The sequence below is a fragment of the Parasteatoda tepidariorum genome, chromosome 1 (genome assembly GCF_982258835.1).
Source record: "Parasteatoda tepidariorum strain Cologne lab strain chromosome 1, Ptep-v5.0, whole genome shotgun sequence".
In the NCBI taxonomy this organism is placed as follows: Eukaryota; Metazoa; Arthropoda; class Arachnida; order Araneae; family Theridiidae; genus Parasteatoda; species Parasteatoda tepidariorum.
Window position 1 is genome coordinate 75576082 of NC_141755.1, and position 22622 is coordinate 75598703.

Here is a 22622-nt window from a genome sequence, read left to right on the forward strand (position 1 = left end):
ATTTCGGACATTCACCGAAGCGACTATGTGATTGTCAACATTCACCGGTGAAAGTCAACAACCACCGATTTCGGTCATTCACAGTAACATGCACATCATTTACATAATAACCGCATCAGGACGTTTATTTCATACTTTGCCTAAATAGCATTTGCCATTCTATAGAATGCCTAGGCATTATATACAATGCCTAGGGAAAGTATTATAATTCTCACATTTCATACTTTGCCTAAAAACATCCAGCATTCTATACAATGCTGGCGTCTCATACTTTGACGGTAACATACATATATTAAGATCTAACTAACTTTAAAGTAAAAAAAAAATTAAAAACAAAAGCAAAGCAGATAACAATAATAAAAAAAAGACATAACAATAAAATACAATAAATAACATATTTTATACGAGTTCGAAAATGACAGCAAACGTCGCAAAAAATAAACGTAAAAACAAATGCGAACGGTGACGGTAAACCTTTAAAATTTAGCCAATACGCCAAGGAAGCAAACAAAAAAATTCCCAATATTCTCAGTGTAATTTCCCTCTATCCCTATTTTAACTCTTTCGACGAAACTCTAAGTTTAACATTATGGAATCGTCCTTCCCCTAGTCGCTTGCGATATTTTAAAGCGAAGTGTTCTATTTCTGTATCTAATCTGTTGCCATATTTTTTATATAAATGTTAAACTTTTTTTGCGCTGTGATGAAATTAAACTTATGCGAACCTTACACATGAACTGTTGTCCGGAAGAATGACAGAGGAAACTGTTATACACCTCAGTTTAGAACTTTTAATTTATGGTAAGAACATCAGGGGAATCCGATCTTCAAACACTCAATCGATTAAACAAAATTGAGGGAATAAATAGTGTTGATTGCGTATAAACATTTTCTATTTTTTTCCCCTTAATTAATAGAAAAATTGCCTAGTCCAGGAGAGTGACATGAAAACCTTAGGATGAACTTTCAAATTATACACCATGGTAAGTTAAATAATTAAACGGATTCAAAAAATATTATATTACACCTTCAAATCCACCAGCACATGCCTTATCTACTATAATAAAATTTGACTAAATACTTACTTGAAAATTTTATAAAAGGACAACCAAACAGATCAGAGTTAAAGTGGATAAAGTCAAATGTATGAAAAAAAAAATTTTTTTTTGCCAATTAGCGTTTTCAAATTGTATATATTTTAAAGCGATTGCAAATCAATTCCTCGAAATCAAGTGAACTAAGTTTTCTGAAATCACTAAAGGACCTAAATAACATACTTGAACTTTAAGCTTAATTTTCTCTAAAATATAGTTTAAGTATAGTTCACTTTTGCTATAAAGATCTCAATTTAATGTTGAGATACGTAATACAAAAATTTACTATGACTAAAAGGTTAACTAAGAGGAATTGTTACTTACTAATCAAGTTGAAAATTTTTTAGGAATAGATTTTTAGGTTGGGGGCTGATTATAGTTAAGAGTTTTGATAGTTTAAAGTAATATAAAAACTATGGGTTTCTTAGCACTAATGTTCACCCTATTAACACCAATTCCTACTTGATGGCATGCAAAATATTTTGGCTGATTACTAACAGCAAAGCTTACACAGAAACTTATTTATGAATAAAATTAAAGTATTCAACACGTGTAAACCTTGAATTACGTTGTATAAGTGCCAATCATTTTTATTTGCTTATTTTTTTACAAGGGAAAAAACGCTGATTAATGAAATCGAGAAAAAAAACATATTTAAAGCAATTAGGATGTTCTTTTATTTCTTCGAAATTTTTTTTTATTTAATGCTCTGTATGTATATGTGTTTACATTTCTTACGCAAAAAAAACTTTTGTTCTTTTCACGGAATAAATATGAAACTTGCTCGTGGATGTAAGTATCATCTTGTTATCTTAAATTTTTCAGCTGTGAACTGAGTTTGAGCTTCTGTAATATTAGATAATATTTTGCAAGTAATCTCGCTAAAAATGAAGTGATGAGTTTTAAAGGTTGCCAATTCGTAACCTATTAACACCTCGTAAAACTTTTCGAAGTGTTAATTGGTGTTTGAAAGGAGTTGTCGAGGTGTTTTCAATTTTTCCTCATAATAAAAATGCGGTTGGGATCAAACACTTATCATAATTACTTTTTCTTAAAAATATAACCTTCATTTATCGCAAAAAATATTTATAAATAATTTAGATATGATCGGATAAAGTGTGTTAGTGACATTAAGTTTAACAAATAAGGCTATTTTGTAGTTAAAATTGAATTTTTAGGTTGATTTAAAAATTAACTTGTGAGCTAAAAATAAACTAAATTAGGAGAAACAAAAATACATAATAGTAGATACGTAAGGATGGATTTAAATCAAAGCTAGATGATCTTTCAAGTAGTACAGAAAAATAAAATTCTGGTAACGTTACCGTTCTATATGGTTATGACATTTCCAGTAAAATAATAATTCTGGTATTAAAAACTAAATAAAAAAATACGGTGTTTAAATAATTCAATTGATGATTCTACCATTTATATGGTAACGGTTTACCAAAAATTATTTTTTAGATTGTCCAAAATTCACCAGAATATGGTAAAATTTACTGTGTTTGTAGCTGTATGAGAACAACAAAAAGCTCGGAAATTTTTCCCAGAAGTGCTTTGGTAATGATTTTGTTAAAATTAAAAATAAAATATCGGTTTGCAATGTACGATAAAATTCGATAAAAATAAAATTTGATAATTTTATTATGATACCTTTGGGCATAGTATAAAAACTGCTTATTCGGTTAAATTTACTTTTCAGTTTGGTATCATATGCTAGATGTGTGATAATATGGACTATAATTTTAAAAACCAGAATTCTTGTTAAACCATTGCCATACAAACGGAAAAGCTATCAAATGAACTGTTTAAATACCATGTATTTTCATTTTATTAACCAGAATTATAGTTTCTTACAATAAATGCCATTACTATACAGTACTGTAATTTTACCAAATGGTCTAGAGATCAGGCCATGAGGTTGAAGGGTCCATCTCGATATCTTGACATAATTAATTTTTGGTGGTGCTAAATTGTTTTGATTCATTGTTACTCATGATTAATAAATTTTTAAAAAAAAATTCTTATTAGGGTGTATCATAAATTTTTCTAGAATCTTTTTGAAGTTTATCAAAACATCGTAGAAAAGAGGCCACTCAACATGAATGAGTCATAAATTTCTCTCTGATCTCCAAAAACATACCCAACCATTTTGCTTCATTAAGCGAAATTTTTAATATGTACTGAGACTCTTTTTGTAATTCATATTAATGTTAATAATTACCAAATTTTATGTATTTTAATATTTTTGAAAATATTTTTACTGAAAAGAATTACTATATCTTAAATAGCAAAATTTTATTTTGGTAAACTTTTATTAATTATTATAAAGATTAATGCCATACTTTTTCAGGCATATTCTAGTCTTTTTGACGTCTAAGTTCTCGTAAAATTCGCATTCAGATGCATTTCTTTTTCAATATACGTTTTTTCATTAGAACACAAAATTCACTTCAATATTTCTCAAGCTGAGAAAAAAATTCTAGTAAAATTATCGTACTGCATAGTAATAGTGTTCTGGTCAATAAAACCTAAAAGTACGAAATTTAAACCATTCATTTTACAATTTTTCCGTTCATATGGTAACGATTATCCAAAAACTCTGCTTTTCAAAATTATAGTTCTTATTACTACACATTTAGTTAAAATTGCAAAGCTGAAAAGTAAATTTAACCGAATAAATCATTTCTATGCCATGCTTTTAAATATCGTGATAAAGTTACTAAATTTTATCATATATTATGAAAACAGGTTTTATTGTTGATTTTACCAAAATCATTACGCCTCAGTAAAATTTACTGAGATTTTTGATGTTCCTATACAGCCAAAAAGACTATAAATTTTACCATGTTCTGGTAGTTTTGATCATACATTTTTTCTCTCATTGTAATGCACATTTATACTAAGCATCACGACACATTAATTTACATGATATCGAGAATTTTGATACTTTTAAGCAACAAAACAATAACTGACGCTGGAATTCTTTAGTTTGCATTCAAAACTGCTATTGATGCCTAATTCTTTATAATTTCTTTAACACTAGAAAGTCTGAAACTTAGTATATACCTATATTGTCCAAAAGCAGTCAAAATGACTGCATTGTGAAAGAATAACTAAAGTGTAAAGAAATTTGCTTAATTAATTTTTAATATTTTTTAGATTATTTACAGTTATGTAACAAGTTGTTAGAAAATATTAAGATAAAAAAATTTACTTCACTTGGAAAGAAAATATTTATTTATACATTATTATTTGCAAATTTTTTGTAAATGAAAAAGCAGTCAAAATGACTTCCTTTTGGCATCCTAGCGTTAATTACAACCTATTTATGCATTTTTCCCCCTTTAAAAAAGTTGTTTTATAATTCAGATTTATCAATTAAATTTATCAATCAAATCAGACATTTAAAGTTATCAATTAAATTTATACTAATTTCTTATAAAAATTACAGTTTTTTAAAACTTGCAATATATAAAATTTAGAAAGTGACCATAACGTTCTGAAGCAGCATTTTACATTTTTTCACAATATAATTGACTTCTGAATTTAGATGTCAATTTTAACTACAAAATTAGTTGACCTAAAGTATTTATAAAATAAATTTTTCCGAACACATGCTTTCTCCTTTAAATAATTCATAAAAGAAATAACAAATCAAAGCTTCTTTTGCGTTATATAATTAAACTAAATACGAAAAAAACATAGTAAGATTTTAATTACGTAAAAAATTACAGATGAGAGATACATTTCTTTATTTCAAAGAAAAAAATCATTTATAATGCAATAGTATTTTTTTTTACATTGAGAAAAATCTAGAAATGAAATACTATTGTCTATATTTAAAGGTTCAAAATTCCATATTTTTCACTACTCATATTTTTATAAATAAATCATAGATAAAACAATGCATTTTGAGCTTAGGTTATTTAAAAAAAAAACCTGACAGAGAGGATGCGCTTTTCTGTCACCATAAAAGGCATATAAAAAGGAAAAGAAAAGGGTAGAATGTTTTTGAAGAATCACATGTTTAGTAGAATTCAATTATTGCCTTAGCCTCACGTGGAATAAATAAATGTCAATTCATAATTTGTTTCCAGTAAAATATCGAGATCTGTCAGTTTAGTTTATAAATAGTTCAGCTGTATCAATGGTTTCGAAAGATCTCAATATCGTTTTCATTGTTGGAAAAGGAAAAAAAAATTTCCAAAGGTTACGAAACGTTCATACATTTGAAAGTATTTTTACTGCCGAAATTAATTGCTTTAAATTTCAAAATTGAATTATAAGTCTTCATTAAATTAAAAAATATAAATTATTTGATGTGTAAGGCTTTATAATTATTTTAAAAATTAAAATTATTCTTATAGTATTATTGCTAAAAGTATGAATATTTTATTAAAAATAAATTTTAAATTATCCCCTTTTTATACACATATTATTTTTAGTTGTGTAAATAATTAGAATCTTTTTCAATATGTCTCATAAAAATTTTAAACATGGAGAAGATTTTTGTACAATTTTTAAATTAAGTAACAGCATATAAGAAATTTAAAATTAGTTTTAAAGAGAAATGACAAAAAACTGTATCTGTGCCCCTTAATATATTTTATAAAACAAAGACTTGTACAAAAAATGTAATGTAAGACAGAGTTTATAAGTTCAAATAACGATCTTAACTATCTGAACACCAAAAAGGGGGACAAATACTTTACATATCAATGATAGTTTAAAGTAAATCACCTAGAATGTTCTTTTACAATATAATTCGTCCGCCAGAATTTGGCACTTCGTTCCACCTCTTCGGGCGAAGAGTTCATTTCAGCACGGGAGTAAGAGGAGAAACATCTCCGCGCTGGAAATTGAGACAACCCTTAATGCGCGTCAAACGCTAACAGTGAATTCTTTATCAGTCACTTACTTCGCTTCATTATCTGCTATTATACTTTTCGTTACTCTAGCTAATTAAATATATTGTAGCAAAATATCTCAAAAAGGTTCAGGATTGTTCGCATCCTTCCACCGAAAATAGCGAAATAGTATCGTCTGATACCACGTGATGAAGGCGGAGCCAAGTGCCAACTCCTGGTGAACGAACTATACTTGATGTAGAGTAGCCGTTACCATGTATATTATTCAGTAACACTAAAATTTATAACTGCAGTAAAGTATGATACACAAACAAGTTACTTTTACGATGCAATCTAAATTTATGAGACCAAGAATCATAAATTTAGGATGCATATATACAATGTATTTAAAAACGAAATTAGTTTGTTAATCAAGCATTCACACAGCACAAATAGAATATCAATATAAGAATTCGAACGAAACCGAAGTGAATCGAAGTTAAATATAATAAAATATTTCATACAATTGGCAGATTTAAGTAAATCTCATTGGAACATAATATATTTATTATGTAATTAAAAACATACATACATTTTCTAACAGTGTATAGTATGAGTACAGTTTGTCCCATCAATCCGACGAAAATTCATAAAAATATTTTTTATGAACCAGTAGAAAGGATTGAAACTTACTGAGTATTAAATAGACTGTGTCCAGTTAGTTAATTAAATCCGACAAGAAGAACTAATTTTTCACCAGTCCACTTGATGTAAATAAACCACCATCTTTACCGCCATATACTTAATATCTTGAAATTGCACAAGTATTCACTTTTAAACTTCTAATAATAGCCCAAAAGCAATTTTTATACTTTTAAAACATGTCCGATTATCATTTCGCAGACAAATTTAGTTAAATATTTTAAATATCCACTAATTATTTGATAAATTTATTTAACTCCTAAAAACACAGCTTTCTCAACGAACGGCAGATTGGTGTAAGATTTATGAATTAAAAAGAATTATTGGTGCTAGGATTTAAAAAAGAAAAAAAAGAAAAGTTTAAGAACTCTCGATTTGGTATTAACTTGAAATAAAATAATCATTCCCACAATATTTTGAGTTTTTCTACTCTAAATTGAGATGGGAACTACACCATAGTTTTTTCAGTGAAGATGGATCATGGGTTAAATTTCACATGTCGGTGGACTAACCGTTGGAGTTTTTTAGGTTTTTTCTTTTGACGTGATGCGAATTCGGGATAGTATCAAAAAGTCGACCCTGAAGATGGTTTTGTCCAAGTGTTCCCTTGTCTTTTGGGATTCAAAATCGCAGAGTTTACAAAGGGAATATTGATATAACGATAAATATTACTAGGATTTGCTGTTTAACACTGGTTATCAGATAATGTAGAATAGTAATGCTTTTTTTTCTTCTAAACAAGTCGTTTAAGACCATTACCTCATTGGACTATCCTACTTCTCTTTTCGTTAAGATCAGTGGAAAAATTTAAATTTAAATATTGCTTTAACATGAATTAATTTAGGAAAGTTATTAAATGATATTTTGTGGTAAAACTTTATTTACGTGAAGCTGCATCAATATTATTATAATTTATAGCAATATTACTAGGATTTGCTGTTTAACACTGGTTATCAGATAATGTAGAATAGTAATGCTTTTTTTTTCTTCTAAACAAGTCGTTTAAGACCATTACCTCATTGGACTATCCTACTTCTCTTTTCGTTAAGATCAGTGGAAAAATTTAAATTTAAATATTGCTTTAACATGAATTAATTTATGAAAGTTATTAAATGTTATTTTGTGGTAAAACTTTATTTACGTGAAGCTGCATCAATATTATTATAATTTATATGCTGACCGAAATAACGTATATAGCCTTGAGAACGAGTTCAACGAAATAAAAAAATTGAGATTAATGTGGCGTATTAACTAAAACAGAATACTGTCAAAACTAATTGTGACCTTCTGTTTACATCGCTTCATTCATAAATATATATCGAAGAAGCATTTTGTCATTTTTACAAGAAAGCAATCGTAGAAATTGTGACGCTGGCGACACATTTTCGCCACTCAACATAATTTTCGAATAGCTAAGTTTAAATTTCGCAGTGATCCTCAGCCCGACACTCATTGCTGAGAAACTGTTGTAAGTAAGTTTAAATTATACTATTAAATCACCCAGGGTATAAAAATTTCAGAGATTTGTTTATTTTTATTATAAAAAAACAATTTTATTGATTATTTCCAAATAGTAAAAGATTTAATATTATTTCTGAGGGAAAATTTAAAATTGTCTTAACTAAATTTATTTCTACCATTTAACAAGTACTGCTGGTTATTTGAATATTTTTCTTTCTTGATCACTTTGTTTCACTCCTTTTAATTTTAGAACAATTTGTACAAAAAACTAAAATGGATAATTGCTAATCGAAAATCTTATATATTTTTAGTGGATCAAAAATTTTATATTTTAAAAGCTTTACTTTGTTTTATCTTCAATAAATATGTTTTTACATTATGATACGTAATTTTTCTCAAAAAATAAATGAACAAATTTTATATTTTTTTTTTTTGGAAATTTTGTTTGAATTTATATATCTTTTTAAAAAATAATAAAAAAGAAAATATGCAATTTTCAACAATAAAAAAACTAAACCATCACTTAGAAATTAAAAAAAAATTAAAAATTTTCGCTTGAGCTTTGCGAATTTTTATGCTTACATGTTAGAGCAATTTAAAAGAATATATTCGTACAAAATGTATCTGCTCAATACAAAAATGTATCTGGCTCCTATTGAAGCTTCACAGCATTGAAATAGACTACGTTTCTGAATATGATTAAAAATTTTGAAAAAAAAAATATTCTACAATTTCAGAAAGCTTACTGAAACATAATTTCGACAATATTTCTTTTTAGTTGATAGTGAAGTTTACTCGAATGTTATTTCTGAAAAATTTCTCCTAGAATCAAAACATTTTTCTAACGTATTTCACAGACATTTCAGATCTATTTTAAGGAAATTTAAACGATTTTAATTAAATAAACATATATTGCATGTATTTTCAAGCTTATGTAATTGTATAATAACATATATTATACATAATTAAATCAAATATGCACTCATGGACAAAACAAATTAGCGTACCAAGAAGGAGTCGTCAAAATGAAACGAAATTTTACATACGTAATGACTACTTTCATATAAGTAAATGATTAGAAAATCAAAGATTATCGTTTTACTTTAATTTTCTAATCATTTACTTATATCAAAGCTGTCATTACGTACGTAAAATTTCGTTTCATTTTGACGACTTCTTCTTGGTGAGCTAATTTTTTTGTACATAAGTGTATATATAATTAAAACTATTGACATCTAAATTTGTAATTTTTGCTTACAAATTCAAAAACATTATTTTTGTAAAATAGAACCTTGCTGCTATAAAAAAATATTATGGCGGAATATGCAATAATTTACATTAACTACTTTTGTTAGAGTATTTCTACGAAGACTTTGAATGCTTTCAGTAGAATTAGCATTAGTAAAATCGTAATAGACTTAGTAAAATCATCTAATTGTCAATAATATTTTTGTTTAAACATATGTTTGTGATTTGTTGTTTACATTTTTAGCAATACAATTTTGCTGAATGTTTGACGTAAGCTAAGTTTGATTAAGTTTGACTTAACCCTTTCTAAATAAAAAAAATCTATTTAACAATTATTATTTTATCTCATAAATTAGGGATGTATAAATTTGTATTCCTTTCCTTTCTCAATAAATGAAACAACCAAATTTTCATTTCTATACAAATATGTATATATATATATATATATATATATATATATATATATATATATATATATATATATATATATATATATATATATATATATATATATATATATATATATATATATATATATATATATATATATATATATATATATATATATATATATAAATTTCTGAATAATTTTAGTTCCATTGATCAGATTTTCCCGAACTAAGCTGCTATTATAATGATTCAAAAATGCTTCCTCAAAAGTGCAAATTGAGTCGTGCTTAATGTTAATTAAGTTACAGAATCGGACTATTTTGACTATCAAGATATTGAGGGGAGTAGCCGTAATCGTATACATATAATCCCGATAGTTTGATCAGGAGAACTATCAAAAATTTGGATCCTTTAATATTACCCTTCACTTATTTCACCATATCTCAAAAAAACTATTTAAATTGGTCGAACAGTTCTTGAGAAAAAATTGGTTAAAAATGTTGCTTTTTTTTAAATTTTATAACTTGATACTATATTTCGCACGAATTTTATATTTTGTCATGTAAAATTACATAATTAAAAATCATGTAAAAAATTGTGTACCTAACAATTCAATATTTTTCTCGATACTCATTAAAAAAAGTTTAAAAAAAATATGAAAAATTATTTTTTTCATGGAATTTTTTTTCAATAAACAAATTTTATAATTGAGTACAAAAATTTTTCGGCACTCTTTAAAACTTCACACTCTATGGCTAAATATGCTAAACGTGAGATTAACGTTTTTGGACCCCAAACTTGGCGAAACTAAAAGCCTCGATTGCCTTGTAAAGTAGCGTCACTCTTTTCCTTGCGACCTTTGTGCCGCTTTCGATTTTAATTGGCTGTCGGCGATCACATGGTTATACACTCACCATTTTGTTGACTAGATAAATGGACTCCAAACTATACTATTGGGACTCAATATTCCAAATTGTGGCTACCGCCATCTTTGAAGGTGAAAGTTGAAAAAATTTTTTGTTTATGCAGAATAGTGTTTGTGTTTATCATTTAATTAATAGTTAGCATTAATTATTACCATATTTGTGGTCATAGTTTTGAGTTAATGTGATTGGTTTCGATTATTGGATTAAAATTTCTTTAAGGTGTTATATTTTTCATTTCACACGTTGTACAGCAAATTACACTGGAAAACAAGTTTTTCGTTGTATTTATAGAAATAACTTGATCTTGACTAAGTCAGGTGTGAGAATTTTATATCTAAGAATTAGTTTTAATATTAAAGCTAAAAATATTTCCTTAACTGACTTTAGTCTATTTCTGGCGAAATATACAAGTTTTAAAACGTTATTACTAAAAGGAGATTGCTTAAATGTTGGGACAAACTTTAAGGGGATTAAGGCACATCAACAGAACAAAATTGCATAGAAACCCCTGTTCGAAAATTTCTAATTATGCGGCTAGAGGCGCTTCGTTAAAGAAGTTTCCCTTCCTTAGAAATTTGTCGCAACATTTATGTGGTAATGTTGTAGGATGTTTTTAAACTTATACGCCTCGACAAAAATAGACTAAAAATGTTATTTAAAAGAAAACCTTAGTTTGAAGTGAAAAATAGAATGTAGATTAAAATCTGTGTTACAAAATTATTTAAGAATTGTTAAAAAGTAACATGAAACAGACAGAAATTGTGTTTCTTAGAGTAATTCCTCAAAGTCAGGACAAATGAATAGGATATAATTATTTTTAATTTAATCTTCATCGATTCAATCGTTATCTTAACATAAAACACTAATAGGTTAAATTCAATTTTCAATTTCAAATCAAAGAATTTTTGACGTTCCTGTTCAGCTAAATATATTTTAAACGGCTTATTAATTCTCGTTGATGGTTGTTTTGACTTTTAGCAAACTCCATTTCGATAAAGAGCCAACAATGGATCTTTTCCCGTACTCAGAAGCTTGGATTGATAGTCACTTTCGATCAGTCACTCCTTATATAACTCTCAGATAGATTTATTTTAATGTCAGTAACAACCTTTATCACAAGGCATAACAAGGTTTATAAATGATTAGCCATTAAACCATGCAAACTTGAAACAATCTTACTAGGCTAGTTTACGTGCTATGAAGCTTGCATTATTCTTGCATAAACTACCCTTATTGAATTTGCCGGCTAGAAAAACCTTACGAATTCGAGGAAGAATTATCAATCGCAAATCAAGAGTAGAAAGCGATCTCAAACCGAGGATAAATTCACATTATTTCAGATTTTATGACTATCACCGAATCAGGGCTTATAAGCGCTGCCTTTTATAAACTATCTTTATCACTTTAAATTAAAAACAATTGACCTGTTCATAAAGTCTTAAACACAAAAAATGCTGTATTTGAAAGCCTGAACAAAGCCAGGAGGGAAAATAATCTGAAATAATCTTCATTGAAGCATGATTTTTCAACAAATATGCACAAATTAATTCGGTTCTATTGCGATTATGGTTAATTTGCGAGTGCGTTATATATGTTCTCTATCTCTTTCGGATCAGGAGAATAACAGGAATATTCCTCCTCACTACATCATTTTACATTATTTAAATATCATCTAAGCATAAATTAAATATTCTAAAATTTGCAACTTAAAGGTTCTGATCACCTTTATATAAAAACTAATTCACTCTTATATGAGGCACAAGTTTGTTCGGTGTAAGGTTTATTTTTAATCTTCTGATAAAACTTTTTAGGAAAAGGTTTCCCCAATCAGGGTCTAGGGGTTTGGACATTTGGGCCGTAGTTTAGTCATTTACATCATAAAAAAGCCACGCATTTTCGCTGACTCCCGATATTTTACCAGGGATTCGGAAAGGGAATTGGTTGCAAGAATATCCTTAACTTAATCAAATGCCGTTCAAACGGGAAAACTGATGATAATGATAATGATTTGTGATAATGATTGATGATAGTAATGATTGATTGATGATAATGATATGTTCAAAAACATGTCGCCATTAATTCTATAGCAAATTTTTGGAATTTTCTTAATGAGTATTTTTCTGAGAATTAATAATTAGCATTCTGACTTTTATGGCTTTTTGTGAAAGAACGATTTCTACGTTTTGAAATTGATGAAAGAATCTATTTTTATCTATAAATTAATAAAGAAAGATTCGTATGAGACATTCTAAGATGAAAACAAAAAAGTAAAAATTTAACTTTTACGTGTTTTGAGTAAGAAAAATAATTAGGTTTTATTTAATTAAATACCCTAGGTGCATCGTTTTCGCAATAAACTTCTGTCGGCACCAACATTTTCAACCACATCTTTCAGTGATGTGTCATAAATTTTTCGTTTTAAATCGGACGGAAATAAAAGTGTGCATTTGTTACATAATGATTATGCAATTACTTCGAATTTCCCCTTATCACAAATTTTCATCTGTTTTAAAAGAAATACTTTTAACCCACTTCAAAAACAAATACTTTATCTTTTAGGAACTAAAATATCAATTCTGATATCTAAATTCAATAATATTTTTAATGTTTAGGTCAAATCAACACTTTTAACGATGACTTTAGGAGAGTTTTCATTAAATGACATAAATTGATCTTCTAATAAAACTTCGACAAAAACATACTAGTTTATTTTTTATGCGAGATTCATTTGATTTCAAAAGCAATGTGTGGAAATTTTATGTACGCATTACCGTCAGATGGGGTGACTTTGTGCAAACTGTCATTTCGTCAATTTTTGCGTCGTGCCATCTAGGGGTATTTTTTTAATCTCGGTATCAACTAATTTGAGTTGTCAACATAACGAAATAATGGTTTACCAAGAACTGGCAATCATCATCGCTCTTGAAAAATTTTTAGCTCAAGTTACAAGCAATTTCAAATTTTTTAACTTCGCAAAATCGGAGGCTGGAAAATCTGCTCTGTTGAAGAAGTTCTAGTTATCCTGGCCGGGAAGGTAGGTTATACTTTAAAAGTCTTATCAAATGAGACAACAAATCATGCATAATTTTTTTGATTTTAATTATTATAATGTTACTTATTTAATAATTAACAGTTTGTACAAAGTCACCTCTCGTTGCACAAAGTCACCCCATCTGACGGTATACAAAAGATTTATTTAGGATTTTTTTCTAACTGTGTAGATTTCTGTCCGAACTCTTCCTCGAATGATAAAATATAAATATATAGCCTTAATTTTTTTAAAAATAAAAGTAAACAAATTGTGTAGAGTAATTAAAAAAGAAAGGAAATGAGAACTCCAGAAAAAACTTTTTATCTCTAATAATTAAGATTTTTTCCAGATAGCAATATAAAATTCATTTTAACGTCAGCCTTTATCACGAAGATCAGCAAGACACACACACACACACACACACATATATATATGGGTCATTCTCACGAAATCTGTCATTTTTCAGTTCATAAAATCCCGAAAAAGTAAAGTGAATAAAAAGCTCTGAAACTTTTTATATTAATAGAAATATGTAATGGCATAATAAAGAAAGTATATATCCTATAAAATATAGTTAATATTTAAATTAATTAATTTTTAAATAATTAATTTATAATTAATTAATTTATAATTAATTGATTTATAATTAATTAATTTATAATAATTAATTAATTAATTTAAGAAATAAATTAATTAATTTAATAAATTAATTTATTAATTTTTTAATTTATTTTTCAAATTAGTTAATAAGTAAATTAATTATTTTCACTATTTAAAAAGTGAGGGAATGACACTAATAGTGAGGGAATGATATTTTATTTTAATACATGTTTTTATCTAAGTTGCATCTACCTAAAGTTTGAAAATGATAACATACTAAGTATATCTAATATTTATTATAATTTACTCTTATATATTTAATAGTTTTTACAGGTTTGGGAAATAAAATTGGCTGGCACGATTGAACAAAAAAAAATTTAATAATATACTCATCTTGAATCATTCCCTCACTTCAGCGTCATTCCCTCACTTTATACACTAGTGAGGGAATGACGAATTCAATAAAATTTAAAAATAACAGTTAGGCCTAATTAATTTCTGAAGTCAATCACATACAATTATATTCATACAAGAAAGCAACATATAATTATCCACTTTCTCGATGAAGTTGTATTTTATTTTACTCTAAAAAATGACATGAGGGAATGACAAATGTAAAAAATTTTACCTGGTTTGATTCATTCAAATTTATTCCACAGCAAGGCTTCTTTAAGTTGAAGATGGAAACATACTGCAATTTTGTTCTATGATGCCAGTTGTTAACTTCTGAAGTTTTTATTAAAATATTTTTATTCTAAGAAGATTGCAGGTGACAAGAACATTGTTATGAGGGAATGACGCGAAACACTGGGGACAAAGTTTAAAATAGTGCTGTGTTAATATTTTTATCAGAAATTAAATTTAAAATTGATTTTCTGAATTCTATATTTTAGTATTCTGAAATAAAATACACGAATTTGTAAAAAAATTTTTTTTATTTCAGTAACAATTTTTTTCTTTTTTTAAATCAGCAGTGGGGACAAGTGAGGGAATGACATATTGGTATATTTTAATTACCTAAAATAAATAAAAAATAAAAATTGATAATTTTTTTTTATTCTTTTGTTAGCTTGCATTCTGAAGGACACTTTCCCTGAATTTTTTTTTTCGTAAGCTGTAAAACAAACATAAAATATACTGGGGACATGAAAAATGACTGTTTTTGTGAGAATGACCCATATATATATATATATATATATATATATATATATATATATATATATATATATATATATATATATATATACCCGCACACCGCTCCATGTGTTTGACATTGGTTCCGTGAATGCCCAGAGGTACAGGCAGGAGATCCTCGAGCCCTATGTGCGTCTTTTCAGGGGCGCTATTGGCCCTGAGTTCATTATTATGGACGACAATGCGCGACCACATAGGACTCTCATGGTTGATGAGTATCTGGAAAGCGAGGATATTCAACGAATGGATTGGCCAGCCGAATCCCCTGACCTGAATCCTATTGAACATGCTTGGGATGCTCTTGGGAGAGCTATTGCGATGCCCCAACCTCCCCCCAGAACCATTCTGGAGTTAAAAATTGCTTTGGTGGAAGAATGGAAGGGTCTTCCACAAGTCCTCCTTAACTCCCTTATTAACAGCATGCATACTCGTCGTGCATGCTGTCTATTTGTCAGAGGCGACCATACACCATACTAGAGGCAACACACACAGTACAAGCCTCACTTTTATTGTCATCTTTTATCCTTAATTTCAGACTGCATTGGATTTATAGGCAATATGTCTTGCCAGTGAATGGCACTTTCATTTTTGTTTTGCATTCTTGATTATCATGGAATAAGCTATATCCATACCAAATTTCAGTTATTTATATTCAGTATTTCTTTAGATATTTGGGAAAATGTCTTCCATCTCTTAATTTTGTCCACCAGTGTATATATATATATATATATATATATATATATATATATATATATATATATATATATATATATATATATATATATATATATATATATATATATATATATATATATATATATATATATATATATATATATATATATATATATATATATATATATATATATATATATATATATATATATATAAACTATTTCTGATTTAGATATTATATACACGTTATATGTTGATGACCATAATTTAAAAAATGTGCCTAGAGTTACATGAAACTGGCACATATTATAATGACATAATAATGTATAGAATCACGTAAAGAATATATTAACCAGACAAATATGGTGTTACAGTTGATACTACTTCACTCTTAAATTTTCGTATAATCTTCGGTCTTTTCTCAAAACTAGCTCAAGAAGTACTCTCGGCACCCATAAAAATTCTTACCCATATAGTGCTTCAAATATAGTTCATGTTTGTGCAATCACCATTAATGTGTTCAAAATCAAAGAAATACAAATTAATTCTCACTCAAAATAATCCAAATGTTTAAGATCCACAGAGCTTGAGAGCCATTCATCCTTTAGCAGAAAGTTGTCATCAGTATTAGACAATGTTTAAGGAGTATCAAGAAAATCCCTCTTACTGATATCATTAATATTCGCCTCTGTTCATAGTTATCAGGCTAGACTGAGCTTCAGAAATTTCTCCAAAATTTCATTTTTATGAACATCAAGTTTTAACTTCTTAATCATTGAAAAACAATCATGTGCTTGATGAAACTTCACAAATTATAATTGAAGATGCTTTAACATTAGTTCTCAGCGTAAGATTTCTCAGACTAGACAAATCATAAGGCAATAAAAATATGTTTGTATCAAAAATATAAATTTTATTGAATGCATTATAAATGGAGAAAAAAAAGTTATTCACAATATCGTTCATAAATTAGATTCAGATCATTCTCAACAAAATGTTATAGTCTCACATACGCAATATCATATAATAATACAATCATCAATCAACCATTTCGTGGGTTATGGGATTGTTCATGAACAAAATATTTTTCATCCGAAAAGACAATTTTATTTCCGTGAATTTCTTTTTAATCCTTTCATTCTATTTATTACTTTCTTTTTATGTCATAAATTATTAGATACTAGTATTTTTGTTTTATTTGTTGATTACGGAGTAGTTATTAGAAAAGATTTTTGTACTGGACCCGGTCTCTTTAAGTCTGTTGTGTCTGTTCTCTTTTCAAGGTCTTCTATGGATAATTTTGACCCAACAAAAGATAAAAGATTGCGCAACTATCATTAATCTTTTCACAATCAAAATAATTTAGAATAATTCGCACCTAAAATAGTCCAAGCATTAAGATTTTAAGAGCTTGTGGTCCATTCATTCTTTGACAAGAAGTTTTCCCCAATATTGGATAATATTTAAAGAATATCAAAAAGCATCACATTGCTATTAACCACATCTCCACCCCACACCACATTCGACACTGTTCGTAGTTTTTAGAACGATCAGAAGAAATTAGAAAAGACTGGGAAATATACCATATTAGTTGAGGAAATGGCAAATGAATCACAGATTTGAAACCGTCAAGCTGACCATGAAAAGTTTTGGAAATTTTCCCCCAGCAGCAAAAATATGAGTTGATTTTAAAGAAATCGTTGTTTCTAGTTTATAGGCAAACTTATAGTAGTTGCAAATTGTTAAAAAAAAACTTTTTTTTAGCAAAATGCAGCTTTCTTTAGATTTTACTATTTTTAAAATAAACTTTTTTGAAATATCAACTTACTTTTACGATGCTTAAACCAATATATTAAACTTTCATGTGAATTCTTAATGTATTTGGATCACTCATTTGTTTCTTTTAGGATATTAGTTTTTCATCCCGATTGAATGTGATTTAAAGAAATAAAGCATATTTTATCTCTTAAAAGATGGAAAAAATGCTAAATGAAAAATTCTTAAGAGATGTTGTTGAAAAGATAGGCAATTTAGTGTAAATACTAATTTGAACTTCAATGACACAGTTTGTGTCATACACCCCTGTATTTTTTACTCACCCCTGTTGTTGATTTGCTAAGAAGCAATCATTTCCCCGAAAGCTTTTTAGGACCAATAAAACGATATCAAGAGGTCATCAGTTCATAATCTGATATCGTGTTGTTCATAATATTAATATAAAAGCACCTTAATTTTATTCATTTTTTTGACAGGAAGCATTTATCTAGATGGATTCTAAGAAGAAAAAACAGTGTATTGTAGACGGAGATCATCGCTTGGTAAGTATTAATGATTCATGTATTTTCTATCTTCAATGACTTTTCTCTCATTTTTATTTATTCTTTCATAACTTTATTGTTATTTTTATTTATTATTGCTATTACTTTTACTTGTTATCTTTTATTTACTTTTTATTATCTTTATTTTTGTTACTAGTTTTAAATAATATCGTTTTTATTTACTTTTATTATTTTTATTTATTATTATTTTATTTATTTTTTTATTATTGTAATTATTTTACCATTATGCACTTGTCCCGCAGTGGACTGGTCGTAAAGACACGGTTCCCAGTAGAACACCAAAGTCAAGCATCACTTGCTGCTGTCAGTAAGAGGGTGGGTGACAACTTTGATCAGCCTATGTAGGGACCGAGGGTGCGCGATATCGGTCCTCGGTAAACTGTTCTACCGTAAAGTGCTTGACTTCGCGTAGGTCATCGAGCTACCAAAGCGGAGGAGCTATCTCCTTTACAGAGGGTCAAAATTGTGAAGGCATATGTTCGGATCATCCTCAGGGATGTTTCCCAGACCGTCGCCAATAGCCCATAGTGCAGCTTTAGTGCGACGTAATAAAATACCTACCTACCATTATGCATATTAAATTTATAATGGAAATAAAGAAAAAGAAATAATTCCTGCAAAAGCAATGTAGTGAGAGGAAAAACTAGCATATTTTTGCAAAAAAATTTAATTTTATTTAAAATATATAATAGCTTTGTCCTAGTTTAAATATTTAATATTATATAAAAGTTTATAAACTAATCTGATTATTATTAAATTTGAGTAATTCTGTTAGTTAATCTCATCTAAGACCTAATAGTCGTTTACTTGCTAAATGAAATTTGAAAGCCATTTAAAAAAATCAATTGCACATATCTACATTATGATTTGCAATACATGAGAACAGCATGATAAAAGAAGCATTGACTCATCCACCCTCTAGGAGTTGACAACCTAACTAAAATGACATCTAAAGTAAAGCATTGCAGGTGGTCAACTTACGCAGATTTCAATGAATTAAGAAATAATATGAAGGAAGAAATCCTTAGGAACAGTGAAGAAATGTCAAAACTTTTTAAATTTCAGTTTTCTAGCTAGGATTAATGACTTTTTATCATTTTTCTTCACATAATCGTTGATGGTTCTGTTTTATCGCTTATGAATCATTGAATTGTTCTGTTATCATATGAACATCTTAGTAATGTGATGAGTAATAAGTCTTGACTAGTTCATGACATATCACTTTATTAAAAATAAGATTATTGCTTGTTGATGTTGTACAATCTTATTTAAGTTAAACATATTTCATTTAGATTAACTGCTAACTTACTCTAAAGGCGTTAAATTGATATTATCAATTTAATTTTTTTTTGTTTAAAATATTCTTCTAAAATTTCGTAATATAAAATTTCTTTTTTAAGTGTAATTCTTCAAAAATTAATTCTCTTTTCTTTCAGAAATAGCCTCTAAGTTAAAAACATTTTGAGATTAAAAAAAAGTAAAATAAGTTCACATAAAAAGGAAATTAAGCTAAATTTCAAGTCAAAAATAAGTACAGTTAAGAGATACATACATCTTTCAAAGAAGGAATACAAAGTGATGTATAAGTAAGACCAAATAACACAAAATTTAATGAAAATTTATTTTATAAGTAATAATTTTATTTATATTATGGTCCACTGTGTATATAATTTCAGAACGCTAATGATAATTTGAAATTTAGTTATAAACTTTTATCATAAAAAAGAGATGAATCAAAAATCATTCAAAAGTCGTATTGAATGTGTATCTTACAAAGATATCTATGAATCAAAATAAACGATGTAAATTAGTACTGTAAATTAATGAAACTTTTTACTGTTTCATTTCGCTTTATCAGTTACGCATTATATTATTAAACATAACTAGTAACCAAGGAAGTATATTTTAATAGCTTATCTACATGATGACTCTGTGCCAAGTTATGTTTTTCGACAGCGACATCTTTTGGAGATTCTGATGTCAATACAACTCCTTTTTTTAGCAATCATAACAATAAAAACAAATTCAAAATAAACTTAAAAGTATTAGCAAAATAATAAAAGTAAAAAATATATTCGAAATCTTTAGAACAATCTTTAAGATGTGTAAGATCTTAAATTACTCAGTCTTTAAGATATTAAAATTTTTTGGATAACTCAGTCTTTGAGATACTCACAGAAGATGTTTCGAATTCTAGATTTCAAAACATAAAATGTCTCTTTTAGAAATGTTATAGAGTGTCTCTTTTAGAAACATTATAGAACGTCGATTTTAGAAATGCTTATAGTTCAGACTTTCAGATGTTTTGCTGATATAAGTTGACCTTCTTAAGGGAGTAAATGCAAAACAAAAGCTACTACACACCTTTTCTAAAGACATACACCGTAAAGCCATTACATTATGACCACCCTCCATCTATAGCAGTGGCCTCGCCCAGGTTTTCATGGTTTCTTACCCAGGAACAATGTTTTCATGGGGCACATTAGGACCCATAATCCTCATAGAACAATCCCTGACGTCTGTAAGCTACTTGAACATAGTTGCAGACCAGGTTCACCCATTCATGGCAACAGTTTTTCCTGCGGGGGATGGTGTTTATCAACAGGATAATGCACCATGTCATAAGGGTCGAATCGTCATGGATTGGTTCGAGGAACATTCCAGTGACTTTCAAGTCATGTCTTAACCCCCAAATTCACCTGACCATAATCCAATAGAGCATTTGTGGTCCTACTTGGAAAACCAAATTCGTGCTACCACGCTACCTCCTCGCAATGTGAGAGAATTGCTGGACCAGTTGGTGAGCGCTCGGTACCAAATACCTCAGACTACCTATCAGCACCTTGTGGAATCAATGCCACGGCGGGTGCTAGCAGTTTTGAGGGCTAAATGTGGTCCTACATGTTATTAGCAGGGTGGTCATGATGTAATGGCTCTTCGATGTATATTGGTAGATGCATTATAGTTCAGATGATCATGAGAGGCCGATTATTTTTCTTTTGGATCTATTGTAGATTGTTTCTCATCAGAAGTGTTATTGGTAAAACTTTATTATCATGATCATCACCTGAGATACAGTGGCGCTCACGTACTTAAGGACATGTCTTTATGAAAAGTAAAATCCAAAATTTAATGTTCACGCATAAGTTTATTGAATTGATAATTATGTATTGGAACAAATAACTTATTTTTAATATATTTTCACAATGAAAATCATTTATCTAACTGTTATACTTAAATTATGTAACATTACAGAAAAAATATGCATTCCGCATACTTAAGGACAGCAAAATAAATATTTCTTAATCGTTAATAAAATTAATAATAATATAAATAATGTAACAAAAAATAAAGATTTGGAGCTATTATTTAGTCGGTAAGCCTTTTGCGGCAATTACTGCTTCACATCTACGAGGCATCGAATCTATTAATCTTAGACATCGCTCAGGAGGTATTGCTCAGGAGGTTCTTGGACACAGTTCCATAAATCACCTAAATTTTTTTGGTTTTTGCTGTTTCACGTATTTATCCACATCTATCCACATAATCTTGATCGGGTTGAGATCTGGTGAGAGGGAAGGGCAGGGCAAAACCTCAATTTTCTTGCTTGACAAGAAGGCCTTCGCAGTTTTGCTCGTGTGCTTTGGATCATTATCGGCTTGCATGATTGGTTTTCTTGAGCGAAGTTTCCTGTAATAAGGCAGAAAAACAGTCTTGATAATGTCCACATACACATGCTGATCCATGATGCCTTCTATTTTGTGAATTGGACCACATCATGAACGTGTCATGGCACCCCACACCATCACCGAGTCGCCTCCACCTTTTACAGTTGATTTTGTACACCGTACATTAAATTCTTCACCGACTCGACGCCTCGCATAACTTTTGCCATCTGAGCCCATTCTGTTGAACTTCGATTCGTCTGTAAATATAACTCGATTCCAGTCAGCCGATGTCCAGTTTTGGTGTCTTTTTGCAAAAGCTAATCGAGTTGCTATATTCTTCTTTGACATCAACGGTTTTTTCCTACATACGCGACCCATAAGCCGAAACTCATTTAAAAGCCATTTGATGGTATTATTTTTTACGTGCTTGCCTGTTAATTCAGC

The 22622-nt window shown here is 28.5% G+C and overlaps 1 protein-coding gene across 5 annotated transcripts in view; it reads left to right on the plus strand.

Annotated features, from left to right (window-relative positions):
* Positions 1–22622, plus strand: part of LOC107456608 (polyamine-transporting ATPase 13A3) — a 101322-nt gene that overhangs the window by 22476 nt on the left and 56224 nt on the right. The window contains exons 1-2 of one of the 5 annotated variants that reach the window (XM_087166988.1): positions 1796–1886; positions 18424–18489. In XM_087166988.1, the coding sequence (XP_087023114.1) occupies positions 18439–18489 (51 nt within the window). In that variant the 5' untranslated portion in view covers positions 1796–1886; positions 18424–18438. Of the gene's footprint in view, positions 1–1795; positions 1887–7989; positions 8119–13684; positions 13706–18423; positions 18490–22622 lie in introns of those variants that run through there. The other 4 variants (XM_087166986.1, XM_087166985.1, XM_087166989.1 and 1 more) reach the window with 4 other exon arrangements.